Source organism: Diabrotica undecimpunctata, chromosome 3 (genome assembly GCF_040954645.1).
Source record: "Diabrotica undecimpunctata isolate CICGRU chromosome 3, icDiaUnde3, whole genome shotgun sequence".
Lineage (NCBI taxonomy): Eukaryota > Metazoa > Arthropoda > Insecta > Coleoptera > Chrysomelidae > Diabrotica > Diabrotica undecimpunctata.
In genome coordinates this window covers 12,988,886-13,004,861 of record NC_092805.1, presented here as the reverse complement: position 1 = coordinate 13,004,861, position 15,976 = coordinate 12,988,886, and the positions used below count along the sequence as shown (strand labels likewise).

Below are 15,976 nucleotides of genomic sequence, written 5' to 3'. Positions count from 1 at the left end.
AGAACTAACTTTTACTGAGAAGATTAACAAAATTATACCATATAAAGAACAAGAAGACCCAAACATTCATGGGGACTTATTTTGATTCACTGATGGATCTACAACTTCCCATGGTACTGGATAAGGAGTCTTTGGAAAAAGATACAATTTTAATAAATCTTACAGCCTTAGTCAATATACAACTGTGTTCCACGCCTAAGTTTTTGCTTTAGTGGCCTGAACTGATGAAATCCTAAAAGGAGACCCTAAAGCAAATAGAAAACGCAATTGTAATATGGATGGGTGATTTGAGACAGGAATTGACTGATCATCTAAGGCTTAAACCAGAAGAGATCCTTACTCTACCAATGACGAAACTGTTATCTTTTGTTTAGACCACAGGACTTGTTGAAGTTTAATAAAACAAAACAGTTAGGACTATATGGTAATCGAACGATAAGGGCAGGACTTACAGTTAGATACTGGCATAATTTATTTATTTATTGTATGGCATACAATAAGAATACATAATTAAAATCAATATAAAATGTTACATGAAGTATTACAAACGAACATCTAATGTATTATTAATATAATGTAAAACATTTACAGTCGCATTCAGAAACTCATCGAAAACTCCAGGAAATCGCCTTCGGGCTCATTCTTCAACAATGTGTCGGACGGTCTGTCGTTGCGCATTATAGTCACACTCAGGAGTAAGGACATTTCTTTATCTATATAAGCTGCCAGCACATCTACCGCTGCTTATTCTTATTCTGTTTAGCGTTGTCCATATATTGCGGGTCAGTTCAAAGCCTGGCGGTTTCTGGTCTATACAGGCCATTTGGTGTGCTTTCTGTGGTGAGTTGCTTTTCCATTGTCTTCTCCAAGCGTTGGTGAGCTTGAAATGTTTCTGATGTAAGGAGTTGACTCTTAACAATAAAAGATATCTGGAGCGTAGTCTGTTTATTTTAATATCAAGCTAATCATGGTGGATGGGTAGTTGATGGTTAGCCCCAGAATGGGAAATAGTTCGGTGTGAGTCTAATTGTACCTGAGACCATTCGAATTCTCTGGTTTAATTCGGTGTCAATAATCTTCGTATGTTTGCTATTAAGCCATACTGGGGAAGAGTATTCAGAAGCCGAGTATACAAGTTCAAGAACGGATGATCTGAGTACGGTAGGTGGAAACTCCATGTGTTGCCACAGAGCTTTTGGACTATATTATTTTGCGTTTTAATTTTGTTGCCGTTCTTTGTGGGTGTTCTTTATCTGTTTTCTGAACAGAACTTAATATTCTGTTTAAAGTCACTCCAAGATATTTTGGTGTTGAGTTATGAGTGAGCAGTCTCTTTTCAAAGTGTACGGAGAGTTTTTTTTTATTTGGGCATTATTAAGATGAAAACAGCACACTTTGGTTTTAGTTTCATTGGGCCACAGCCTCCATTTGCGAAAGTATTCTCCCATAACGACAAGGTCATCCATTAGTATGGTTTTTGTGATATCCATGTTATTATGTCTTGCTGCAATGGCCCAGTCGTCAGCGTAGCCAAATTTATACCAAGTTGTCCCAAGTAGGGCCGATGTGTAAATTAAACAGTAAGGGTGCCAAAACAGATCTCTGTGGCAGCCCATTGCTGAGCTTTATTTTGATAATTTTAAAGTTGCCTATTGTGACTTGGAAAGGTCTGTCGGTGAGCATGCTATCAATAAGTTTAGTTACCTTTTGATACGGGACTGCACGGATTAGTTTGCAGATTAGTTTTTGTCTCCAAACACTATCGTATGCAGCTGATAGGTCAATAAAAGTAAAGGATGTTTTTTGCTTTCTTTGAAAACCTTTTTTAATATGTGTTGTTAGAGATAGGATCTGATCTGTGCAGCTGTGGTTAGGTCGAAACCCTGCTTGCTTAATAGGTATCAATTTAAATATGTATCTATTAATTCTGTTGTAGATTAGGAGTTCCAACAGTTTGTAGACACAGCTCAGCAGTGAAATCGGTCTTTAGTGATGAGCTGTTTGGGGCTCATCATTTTCCTTTCCTGGTTTTAATATGGCTATAATGGAGGTCTTTTTTAGTGAATGGAAAATTTCTCCTAATTTTAATATATCTGTATAGAAATCAGTCAGACACTTCCTAGCATATTTGCCACAGTGGAGTAAAAATTTTGAATGGATTTTGTCCTGGCACAATTATTAAACATTTTTTAAAATATCATAATTAGGTGCCATCATTACATTGGATGAAAGAGATCAAACTGACATTCAAAAAAAAATAATCAGAACAAAAACGGTAATTTGGCAATTGTATTTGGTACTCTAAAATGACAATATAGACATTCGCACCTTGAAAACCATAGGGCAGTAACTGCAAAAATCATAATGTTCAGTTATGAGCGTTTCAATTTTTTTTTAAGTTAATATTATTTACTGTTATTCCAAAAATTAAGCTACAAACCTGGTATTTAGCATAATTGTCTTTAATTTTGCATATTTTCATATGCAGTAAGGAGTATGTGAAATTTATTTCAGGAAATAGGTATTTTAGCATATACGGCCATATGGTTTTAAAATATATATTAATTTTGGAAAATGATGCTGTAAAAATTCATATCAAATATAAGTTTTTTTATTTAAGATTGTACTTATTTATTACAACTTTTTGGTTTTAACACTTAATCAAAGTCATGCATATTGTATTCTGTTTGTTCGGTTTCTACTGTTCTTGAATAACATTAGCCTTACACAGAGCAGATCTTGTTTTTTTAGATTGGATATTTCTGGTGGATGTGAATATGCTTTACTTAGTTCCATATTGGCCACCAACCCTCGTTGTCTTCGCCTTATATTAAGGTTCTGAACTCTGTATCATTGTAGCTTGTCTTAACCTGAAACTTATTTTCAAGTGTCTTCTCCACCTTGATTATCTTAATCTCATCCCAGACGACCTGAAGATCGCCTGAAGGTGTCGGTAATACGGCTTGTAAGTCAAAACAAGCAGTAATGCAAGTATTGGATTTTGCAGATTTTGAGTCATTTTTTTTTCTTTTCTACTAAGTTCCACTTCTTGACGGTGAGTATTATAGGCTGCTTCTAATGTAGTTTTAGCTAATGAATTTTTGTAACTTTCACATAGCGAGCAGAGGTCTTTTTTGGGCTTAAAGAAACTTATATTAAATTCCGTGTTAAATATGGTCCCAAACGTAGCGTAATTTCCGAGCACCGAACCTTTATCTTCGCAAAATTTCATATAATCGCGATGAATATCAGCCAGAGTTTTGTCACCACTGACGAATTCTCTGGTAGTTTGTTTTCTTAAGTAGTGAGATTCCACTCTAGAAATGGATTGGATGTAACTCATTATGTTTTGTTTCACGACTTCGTCGATTCTTTTTCCATTCTTGTGAGTTTCTCTTGTCTTGTTCTCGATTGTCTTTTGGGATAAACCCATCTACAGCACGACGTTGTATATTTGTTATAGTTTTGTCGATTATTTCCAGTGTTGCAATAAAATTGTGCTTACACACCCTGTTTCTTGCTTTCCACTTCGAAGAAATAGGCATAGTTTGCTTCACGATTACTGTCTGGATTTACTCTTCTATATTTCACATTAGTTTTTCCATTGATCTTCCTATAAAATTCCACTACAGATGTAAGTCTCCTAATGCCCAATAATTTTTAAATAATTGCGTTCTTTGTTCATCAGTTACATTTTTGCTTTCAAATTTGCATTTTCCCTCAGTACATCTTGCTTTCATTTTACGAGCAAGGGTCACATTTTTTTTTACATTAACATAATCCATTCCTGAACTGCGTAATTTCTTTCTTTTATTTTTGCCCCATTCCTCCGATTGACATTTCCTCTTTCTATTTTTCTTTTGAGAGCTTATCTCCACAACACCTTTATTTTTAAGAGTATTAGAATTAGTAACACTATTCAGTCTTGGACAAATTTCCTCATCTGTGTTGTCATCGGTGCCAGGTACGATCGTCGTCACTGAGTTCTCCAAATAATGACTCGGATGAGCATATTTCCTCATTATCACTCGATTTTGATGACGGTTGAATATCACTGGGTCGTTATAAACAGATATTTCGTTTTGATCACCAATGTTGTATGATTTAATAACCGTGTTGTTGCCCTCATTTCCACTCGTTTCCTCAAGTATAGTAGTGATTAAATCAACAGTAATGTTCTTCGTTTCCACTGAGTCATACTGCAAAAAAAAAATTAAGCGAAGTTAATAACAATTTTGATTTAAAGAACGTTATATTAGAGGGAGCGCATAAAATGCAATACAAAAAGAAGGCGTGTAAACTCCATCTCCTCACGTAATTGAGCGAGAGACGCCCGTGCTCCTCAGTGGCATAAATGGAAAAAATTGTTACAAGTAGTTACCTTCTCATAGGAAAAGTCAAATTCATGTGCTGAAAGTACTCGTGAAGTACTAGGCAAGCTGCTACTACGAAATGTTACGTTTAACTAAATTAAAAACGATTGTTTACTCACAACACAACAGATAAAAGTAGTTACAGGCAATGTTACATTTTTGCCAGGCTTGAAAAACCATTTCGTATTAACTGCTGATATTGCCAGATAGATCTGAGTTTTTGTTCCTATTTTAGAACCATAGAGCAACAACTGCAGATAATGCCTGATGGTATAAAAAGATGAATAGATTTTTTACAAAAGCCATAAGGACGTATCTTTCTGGTGCCGAATTTAAAATTCGTTGCAGATGCTGCTAAATAGCATTAAAAAATAGATTTTTTTTTCTATTAGACTGCATTAAAAGGTCATTTTACGAAAAAATTGCAGATATTGCCATATGGTTTTCAAGGTGCGAATATTTTTTGTACATTTTTTAAAAGCCTGATGACATGGAGTAATTACAGAAGTATTGCAGAAGATTTAAGTCATTTCCAAAGAACTGAATTAAAAATGATTAAAAAAGAGATATAAAGTAAGTAGAATATTAACTGGGTGGGTAGATGAGAATAATAGTGATAGAACAAATATCTCAGGTCTGAAAGTGAAGCAAAGATCCTGGAATAGAGATCACATACCTTATTCACAGAAATACATAATGGAGGATACATATGACAAATTTCTCAGAAGATATCTGCTTTTTTAAAGCCAATAGTGCCACCACCCTAAACAAGGGATAAGTGGATATTTTCTGTGGAAAAAAATATTTCCATCAGCCAAAACAATAGATAAATCAATATTTTCTGTGGAATTCGTCATATATCTAAGTAAAAATAAATAAAAACTCACAAAATTAAAACAATGGTAATCAGCAAAGAACCAACCAGTTGTAAAACAGAAATTTATGGCATCAGTATTTAACAAGTATTGGACATAAAATATTTGGGAATTACACTGCACGGCTACAGAGACTTAGACAAAGAGATCAAGTAAAGAAGCAAATATACTGGCAGAATGCCTTAGCACATGGCGAAATACACATACTAAAACTGAGATTAGAGTACTGAGAAGAATTAAAGGAAATACGCCGAGAGATCGAAAAAAAAGTGAGGCCATTAGGAGAAAATGTAGTGTATAAATGAATGGATACAAAACATATTTGGAATAAAATACAAAAAACATATTGGCATAATCACATAAGCAGAATGGAGGAGACCTGTATCACCCAAATAGCATTGCAAAGCGTTTGTGCCCTCCAATTAAAGAACTGGCAGGACCCTAGTCTACCTGGCCTTTCGGCTATACGACCGTTAACTAATCCACTACGATTTCGACACCAAAATGAAGGTGCCACGCCACGTATACCAGAAACGTTTCGTGGGGCTTCACCTTCCCCGTAGTATAATACCTGTGTTGCGATTACCGCACCTACCCGTTATCCCACCCACGGGCGGATAGGCGAAGCAGGCAGAGGAATTTTCCACCTCGCACGTAGACAGGTTGCCGCCGAGGATCTCTCCTCTACCACTCTTAAATCTCCTGGCGGGTACGTACCGGGACACCAACACCACGCTTGACACAAGGCCAAGAGAGATGTGTACGGGCCCAGCTCGTTCAACCTCGCCTGGTTCCCTTGGAATGAGAGTAAAGTGGTCCCACGAGAGTCTCGTCTCGGATACTAGGAGTGTAGACCGGTGACTGTGTCGCCTAAGCGACCGTGTGCGTTTCTACAAACCCAAAACCTCAAGCGACGGCTCTCCACCTCTCAATTCCTACCCATTAGTCGCTTCTTACGACAGGAAGGGCTTTCTGACCTTGGCCGTATTTTTATCTCCGCGAGCCGAACGGAGCGTCCAGAGATAATTCACCAATCGGCAAAAGAAGTATCGGACGACCGCGTTAAAGATGGATTGACAACCTTCCATAGAGGTATTAATCCGCCAACGAACAAGCAGAATTGCTTATAAAGAGGAAGAAAAAGAAGAAGAATGAATGACGTTGTGTAAAAGTTAAAGAAACTTGTCAACGAAATTGCAACCTAAAGACAAGAACATGGATAATAAAATACCATCTTATAAATATTTTTGCCATCTTTTAACTTTTTTAATCACAAAATCAATGCTTAATATACCAAACTCTGCAAGCTAATTGACAGTATCATTTAATCTTCGAATTTTGTTTTATACGGTGATTTGTTTATTGGTATCTATTTATTATAATTTATCATAATATTATTAAATGCCATAATTTAATATTCACTAACAGCTAATTAAACTTATCACTGCATTAAATCCAAATGTTTGTCCAGAGCCTGTCTATTAACCGAACGATACCATCGACGGAAAATCAATAGCTTATTGTAATCCGTTGTTTGTGTTATGGTGATCGCTATCTTACGATTGCTTTAACAATTATTGTGTAATGTAGGCCGGATTTGGTATAGTTGGATGAGCTTTTGCAAAATTTAACTAATATTTTTCTTATGTACATCATCTATCACTACAGACCGTCCTTTATTTAACGAAATAATGAAGCAAGAGACAGTGGGAAAATAAATAGATAAGTAGACAGAGTGTTTATAAGAAAATATAGGTTTGGTTACATAATAATTTGGGTTATTAACCATTTTCTTGGTAATTAAGGACAAAGTAATAAAGTAGTTGTTAAATACTATTCCTTTTCACATAAACTGAGAATTCCAGAAATGTTTACATCTAATGTACATGGATGTCTACGTTGAAAGATTGCTTTAGTAAAAATAATAGTGTAAGTATTTGGTACAAAAAATGTTATATACCAATGATGGTGGAAAGTACGTGGGTTTGTCAAAAATTAGATTTAAAAGCTTTTTCTCTAATTTACAGTTCTTTGATAACACAGTTACTATAACTGGTAACAGACTTTAAAAATTCAACTTTCTAGAGAAAATAAAACAAGTGGCTTAAGTATTCCGTTCGTATGAGTCCTGTGGTAGATTTTCTGATCTTATTCTCAAATAAAAATGTCACTTTTTTATCAGCTGTTACTTATATACAGCTAGAAATATAATCCTGATGTGCTAAAATCTGAAGCCGGTATTAGAAGAAATTATCAAGCGGTTTTTAATTTAATATTTAAACTTAATTATTTTAGTTTCAGATAGTCCGTCTTCATTATCGAACGTAAAATGGAAACGTGTCGGAATGGTATCTGGCCGAGCGGTACGGTTGGACACCATCATCTGGCCTGGAGGAGATCTATCAGTAGCTGCAGTATCATCGCGAGCGAGAACCGTTTTTAGGGTCGTAACGGCACTTGCACCGCCGTTCGTTATGGAAAGTGAATTAGATGAAGATGGACAATGTCTAAGAGGTAAGTGAGGGATTCATAGTTAAGGTAGCTTACTTACGCCTTTCTTAGTTTTGAATATACAGGGTGTTTCAAAAAAAGGTAACCCCGTCTCTAGGGTAGGTAAAAAACTGAAAAATAATTGGGGTTTGCTTAGTAAAAAATTTTTGTAACGCCATCCATTTTCAAGATACAGGGCCTTGAAGAAAAAAAATTTGTCGCATTTTTTACGATTTTGCCGAAACTACTGGTAACATTGTAATGAAATTTTATACGAATATGTTTTGGAAGCTGATACATCCCATAAATTTGTTTTTATATCTGATTCTTATAGAGGGCGCTAGTTACACGGATCGTACTAAGTATTAGTCAATATAACTTTCTTAGGAGTACAATTATTAATCAAATTTCAAGTAAACTTAAACATCATTCAATTTTACACGAAAAAGGTACTCTTGGTAAAACTCGATACCGTGTATCGTTTTCGGAATATTTTGATTTGAAAATTATGAAGTAATAATTGATGCTGGTAGTAATGATAAAGTTCTAATAGGTATACCTCTACTTTCTCCAAGTGTGCCATGGAAATCTGACATCTATTGATTGTTATGACGATAAATCAACAATAATTAGAGTTTTGAAACCTTGTTATTTATAAAATCAAATCAAAATGTAGTCAAATGTTGAATACACTGACATGTTATTAACCTTAGGCGAATGTTTAGGATGTTCTAGTGCAGCTGTGACACGTTATGCAGAAAAGTTTCCTAGAAGAAACTTACCAAGTAAACAAATATTTAGAGCCGTTGAACGACGTTGTCGAGAAACTGGAAATTAAGACCAAATAAAACAAACAAAGGACAGCCCACAATCCAAATTTTTTTAAATGCATTCTTTTTACGGACGAGGCCACCTTTACGCGACAAGGTATGTTTAACTCCCATAATGCACACTACTGGTGTAATCAGAATCCACGAGTCAAAAGGGTATCACATTACCAACACTCATTTAAAGTTAATGTTTGGGCAGCAACTTTAGGTAACAAATTAATAGGTTATCATATTCTACCTGGAAATTTAAATGGTGATATGTATCTCGATTTTTTAAACAATTCCTTATTCGAGATATTAGAAGATTTAACGCTAAACGAGCGAAGATCTTTATTTTTTATGCACGATGAAGCTCCATCATACTTTGATAGAAGGTGTCGTAATTGGTTGAGTAATCATTTTCCGAATCGATGGATTGGTAGAGGTGCAGAAGCTCCGATTCATTGGCCTCCTCGGTCATGCGATTTTAACCCTTTGGACTACGCAGTTTGGTCGTATATTAAGGAAAAAGTCTATGCTACAGAGGAAAATTCACGTCAAGAATTGGAAGAAAGAATTCAACGTCAAATTAATGACATCATAGCTGATCCCCTACCGTTTAGAATGTTAATGGAATCTTTAGAAAAAAGAATAGACTTGTGTATTCGCGAAAACGGAGGGCATTTTGAACACTTACTGTAATTGAATTTTATTTTATGTTCTTAGTCATTAATTTAATTTTCTTCTTGTGAGTTTTGTTTAATTACTAACTATTTTATACCAGCATCAATTATTACTTCATAATTTTCAAATCAAAATATTCCGAAAACGGTACGGAGTTTTATCAAAAGTACCTTTTTCGTGTAAAATTGAATGGTGTTTAAGTTTACTTGAAAGTTTGATTAATAATTATACTCTTAAAAAAGTTATATTGACTAATACTTAGTACGATCCGTGTAACTAGCGCCCTCTATGAAAATCAGATACAAAAACAAATTCATGGGATGTATCAGCTTTCAAAACATATTCGTATAAAATTTCATTACAATGTTGCCAGTAGTTTCGGCAAAATCGTAAAAAATGCGTAATTTTTTTTTCTTCAAGGCCCTGTATCTTGAAAACGGATGGCGAAACAAAAATTTTTTACTAAGCAAACCCCAATTATTTTTCAGTTTTTCCTACCCTAGAGACGGGGTTACCTTTTTTTGAAACACCCTGTATACACGCGCTTAATGAGGATGAACTTGCAATATATTGTTATTTTTTTTCGACATTTTGTAAGCTTTGTTGCAATTGTACAATTTTTCGTGACAATAAAGCATATTTCCATTCTATTCTATTCAGTCGCCTGTAGTACCTTCGTAAATTTATATTAAATGTATGCCAATAGGTCGGCAGTCCATAATCAATATTTAGAGTACCACTTTAAATAGTTAATCACCACGATCAACGAAAAGTTGGAAGGCAATAAAGGTCCACTCCAAAAACTAGATGTTGATTATGTTGTTTAACTTTAAAACAAGCTCAATCTTTCTCTATACCGATATCGTTCTCCCTTTATAGCGATAACTTTTTAGCGTTCAATAGTTGATAACAAATGTGTTATTGTGTTTAAAGTTCAGACTACCTGAGTCACGAGTGGCAAGATCATTGTCCAGCGGTTGTTTTGTTTTGCGCTTAATGAATGCGGCCACCCATTCTACTCTTTCTTATCAGAGAATTAAGTGACCTAACTGTTATCACACAGATGTTGTCATCTATTGACGACTTTTCATTTCCAGTTTGAGTTGTGTCTTAGTGTGTCAACAGTCAACATGTTTTCGATAAAGGGTAAAGTGCTCTCGGTGGAGGAAAAGTTATCGATAACTCGAGCAATAGAGAAAGGTGAAAAGCAATCGGATATCGTTCGCCGGACGGGGCTGTCTCAGTCAATTGTGGCTACGATATGGAAGGACAGAAAAAAGTGGCTTAAAGCGGAGATGGAGGGCTGTAGCAGGACGAAGTTGCGGAAACCTCAGCACGAAGATTTAGATCGCGCTATGCTTCAGTGGTTCCAGCAGCAGCGTTTGAACCATCTTCCACTTTCTGGGCCTGTCGTCAGGACAAAAGCTGAATTTTTTGTAACTGGACTTGGAATTGAGAATTTCAAGGCATCTGAGGGTTGGCTGAGCAAGTGGAAGCTGCGGAACAAGACTGCTCAACTACGGGCAAATCAGCAAAGAGGCTCGCGATGTTAACAAAAACGTAACGGATGATTGGCTAGAAAACGTGTGGCCTGGACTGAAGGCACGATATGCGTCAGGCGATATTTTCAATGCGGATGAGACTGGATTGTTTTTTAAAATGACACCAAACAGAACTCTAAAATTTAAATTGGAAAAGTGAGTTGGTGAAAAGCTCTCTAAGGAACGCATTACAGTTTTAGTGGCCGCTAACATGACAGGTTCAGTGAAGCGAAAATTGTTAGTGATAGGGAAGTTAAAAAACCCGCGTTGCTATAAAAACATAAAAAAATCTACCGGTGACCTATAAAGCAAACAAGAGTGCGTGGATGACCTCGAAAATTTTTGAAGAAGCGATAATAAAGTGGGATATCGAGCTTAAAGAGAAAAAAATTCTTTTGCTTGTAGACAATTCTCCTGCTCATCCTGTATTGCGCGACCTTCAAAACATCGAACTCTGTTTTCTGCCAGCAAACAAAATGAGTGTCCTTCAGCCCATGGACCAAAGTGTCATCAAGAGTTTGAAAAGCCATTAAAGGAGACTTTTGATGGAATTGGTTGAGAATAATGGAGATCTTAAACTAAACATTCTTGGCTCCATCGTAATGATTAGTAAATTCTGGGACAAGGTGACGAGCAAGGTGACGTGATGTTTGGGCAAGACAGTTTGAACTTACTATCACCTACGGACCGGAAGAGCTAACAGATTTTGAAGAAGTTGATGAAAATGTAGCTACAACATCTGGACTTTCTGACGAGGACACCCTGCAATCAGTTCGTGTAGAAAAAGAAAAAAACAGTGATTCGGAAATGGAAGCAGAGCCAGAACCAGCTCCAACTACTCAGCAGGCATTGGATGCGGCAAAAGTACTGCATCGATTCTTCATCCACCAGGAAGACGATATGAGTGCTGTGGAAGATTCGATGCGTCTTCAGGACAGGGTCAGGTCAGTTCTGTGGAAAGGGAAAAGAAGATAGACCAAGGTGACAGATATTTTTGGTAATGTAGGCTAAATATATTTTACAGAAGCATATTTTTTTTTATTGTACAGTACACATGTTTTAATTGTACAGTCATTTTTTATACTGTATTGCTTATATTATTCGTTAATAAATCTATGTGGAATACAATGTTAATTCATTTATATTCGTTTTGATAATTTTTTTAAATTAAAATAGGTTATTTAGTACAGTATTATAAATATTACAGTACCGAATTTTGTCTCTCTCTGTATAACGATCTCTCCTTATAACGATGAAAATTCCCGGTCCCTTGCATATCGTTATAGAGAGAGAGGACTGTAGTTATTTTTAACGAAAATATTGTGAATTTATATAAAAGTATATAACAAAGAAAAAATATTGTTATGCTAACCAAATGATAGTCTTACCATATTACAAAAGCTTTCCAGAATTCAATCATGGTAATTGTCTTTGCTACTGTATACGCTACTCCAGGTTTCACTTTACTAACGCAACCATACTTGTAGTTTTGGAGCTTTTGTGTTGACAAACGATCTCCTTGATAGGTAATATAATTCCACGTATGTCGTCACTGTTAACTTACAAATTGCAAAGCGGCAAGAACTAGCTCTATAGATCACTTCCGTAATTGCCAGAATCTCGCAGTTATTGCTGGGGTTAATTACGAAGTACTTTTTATAAAAAAGTTCGTACGAACTTGAAACAATAGTTGCATTCAGTTGTATTGTTGGAAATTTAATAGGAGATTCAAAGCTTTGTCCATTAGCGGGTAGACCATTATCCAAACAATGATGAAAAGAGAACGAGACGGCAAGAGATCAGAGTTGGATTTACGTGGAAGCGGAAGTAATATAAACTGCTTTTAATCTTTTTAGGAATGGAAAATTCTTTATAAAACTATAGTTTTAAAAATAATTCTTAATCGTATGCTAGAACGATTTTCTATATAAATAAATATTTGTTTAAAGTGTATGTATATATTAATAAACACACTATTAATCGAAGAACGGATATTATAAAACTCCGAGATGAAGGAACAAGGATTCAGATTGCAACCACACTTAAAATAAAAATATAGATAATAACATCAAGTAATGATACCATGTATTGGACCCGAGGTTGCAGATTTGAACTTAAGTTTAGAAGAAGAGACTATTAAGAGTTGTAAGGCTTTTAAGTATTTAGGGTCAATGATTGGCCGAGATGGTACTTGTATGAAAGATATAGAAATGAAAATTACACTGGGAAAACAAGCCACAAGAGCACTTCATGGAGTGATATGGAACAACACTCTAACCAAAGAAAACAAAAAGAGGATCTTTCAAAGCATATTGATGAATATTACCCTATATGTAGCGGAAGTATGGCCAATGACAACAACAATACAAAATAAAATAAGAACAGTTGAACTCGACTTTATAAGAAGATGTCTACAAATCACAAGAGCGGATAGAATAAGAACGGAGGAAATATGGAACAGAATGGAAGTAAAATGCTCAATTACAAAAAAGTTGGAAAACAGAGCCCTGTAGTGGTACGGGCATGTACAAAGAATGCCAGAGCATAGGTGGCCGAAAAGAATATTAAACTGGGACCCGCCGGGAAGAAGACGGAGAGGAAGACCTGCTACAAGATGGAAAACATACGTCGGAAATGCTATGATAGATAGAGACCTCAGAAAAGGTGACTGGGAGAATAGAGTGCTATGGAGGACGAAAAAGCTGAAGAAAAAGAAGAAGAAGTAACGATACCTTAGAAAAATGGAACGAGACCAAACAGATAATCAAAAATATGTGAAAAGAGTAACTAAAGATAACTTATCGAAAAAAGAAGGATGGATGAAAGAAGAGATTCTGCAATTAAGGGACATCAGGAGAAGTCATAAAAGTAAAGATTGATCTTAAAAAAATACCGCCAAATTAATACATAAATTCTTCTTCTTCTTTTTTTTATGTGGACATGACTAGTCTGTTTTTCAATGTGCTTCCATGCTTCCGTGCTTCCGGGAACCGTCTCTTGCCGTCTTTACTACTCTACTTGTTGTCATTCGGCTTATATGATCATTCCATTCTACTCTTCTATTTCTTACCCAGTTCTTGATGTTCTTCACCTTGCATCTATGTCGTATATCTGTATTTCAAGCTCTGTTCCATAATAATTTACCATCAGTTGTTCTAAGTGTTTTCATCTCTGCTGTATCTAACATCCTCGTCTGGTTAGGAGATGGTTTGACGCTCATCGACAGTAAGCTTTCATGTAGCAATTTTCAAAGCTAGAATTACCATTTGGATCGCCAACCTTCAAAAGGGGACGCAATAAGAAGAAGAAGAAAAGTATTAAATAAATAACACTAGTTGCGTCGATATATTTATTAAGAGACACCTCTGACCTACGTTTGAAAAAATGATATAAATAAACTGAATTTTAAATGACTCTTTGCCTGCAACCAAAAAACACTTTTTTATATTTTAATAATGTATATCTATATAAATTGTATATATATAACAAGCGAGTCTTTTACAGCTGGCGCCGCTTCTCGCATCCTAATTTCCAGCGTTTTCTGTAGAAACAATCTTCAGTTGTTAGATCTCTGGCGGTCATTGCATCGTCGACATCGTCTCTCCAGGATTGTCTTGGTCTACCTCGTTTTCTTCTAGTTGGCAAAGTCCATTCTTCTATTTTTTTGGCCATCTATTTTCAGGAATTCTCTGAAGGTGTCCATACCAGTTAAGTCTTTTGGCTTCGATTGTGTCTATTATGTCTAGATCGATTTCCATTTCTCTCCGAATATTTTCGTTTCTCACCCTATAAAGTCTAGTGAGCTGGCAACATCGTCTCCAGTAGTTCATTTCGATGGCCTTAATTTTTGATTTGTTTCTTTGGTTTATTTCCCAGAGTTCGGCGCCGTACAGCCCAATACTTTCTATTGCTGTTTTATAAATTCTTCTTTTATTTTCTTTTATTATTTTTTTATTCCATAATAGTCCGTGTAGCTGTCTGGTGGCTGATCTTGCTTGGCCAATCCTGGAGTTTATTTCTTCGCTACTTCCTGCTTTTGATGTTATTTGGACTCCCAAGTATTTGAAATTGTCTTTTGGTTTTATAGTTCCCGTTTCGATTTGTAGGCTTTCTGGTTTTTCTCCTACAACTAAGTACTCATTTTTTTGTATATTAATTGTGAGGCCCCATTTGGTATACTCATCTTCCAGTTTTCTAAGCATGTAGCCTACATCACTCTCGTCTTCAGCTAGAATGGCTTGGTCGTCAGCGAAGTGTATCGTGTACAATCTATCATCTCCGATTGGGATGCCCATATTACAGCACTTTCTTCTCCACACTGAGAGTGCCTCATTTAGATATATTTTGAAGAGTGTAGGTGCTATGCAGCAGCCTTGCTTTAGGCCCTCACTAATAGGAATTTCTCTAGTTAATCTATTTCCAGTTTTAATGTTTGCCGTCATATTTTTGTAGAGCTGTTGTACTGCTTGTATATTTTTTTTTTGCTTATTTCTTGTTTTTCCATTGCTAATGAAAGCATTGAAAGTGGTACACTATCGTATGCCTTTGTCAGATCTATAAAGACTATATAAGTTGAAAGGTTGTGGGCTAATCTTTTCTCGATAACTTGCTTTAGAGAGAATATACTGCCATACAGGATCTGCCTGCACGAAAGCCATTCTGTTCCTCAACATCTGTCATCTCTTTTTCAATTTTGTTTTTTATTATTTTTCCATACAGTCTTGAGAGTGAATTTATGACACTTAGCCCCCTGTAGTTTGAACAATTCTTTCTATCTCCTTTTTTGTAGATGTTGTTAATATGTGCTTTTGTCCACTCCGGTGGTAAGTCGTGTCCACTATAGAATAAGGTGAAGACATACGCCAATAATTCCCGTAATACTTGTGGGCTATGTTTTAATAATTCATTTGGTATACCTTGTGGTCCGCATGACTTCCGATTTTTTAGAGTTTGTATTGAATTCTCGACTTCCTGTACTGTTATTTCATCGTCTTCACTGAATTTCAGTTCATAGGTTGTTGTTGTTGTTGTTGTTGTTGTTGTTGTTGTTGTTGTGTTGTTGTTGTTGTTGTGTTGTTGTTGTTGTCATATATATAAATTGTCAAATTATAAAATTTAATGAACCTTCATAAATTTTTTTTGTAACGTCTTTTGTCATTGAGGTACATAATCATGCAGTTTATGTTTCTTTGAAAACAAATACA

General features: G+C 35.6%; 1 protein-coding gene across 1 annotated transcript in view; it reads left to right on the top strand.

The window, feature by feature from the left end:
* The window catches only part of LOC140436452 (uncharacterized), a 508,405-nt gene that overhangs the window by 346,957 nt on the left and 145,472 nt on the right, over positions 1-15,976 (top strand). Inside the window, exon 7 of the mRNA XM_072525289.1 lies at positions 7,550-7,762. Within this exon, the coding sequence (XP_072381390.1) occupies positions 7,550-7,762 (213 nt within the window). The remainder of the gene's footprint in view (positions 1-7,549; positions 7,763-15,976) is intronic.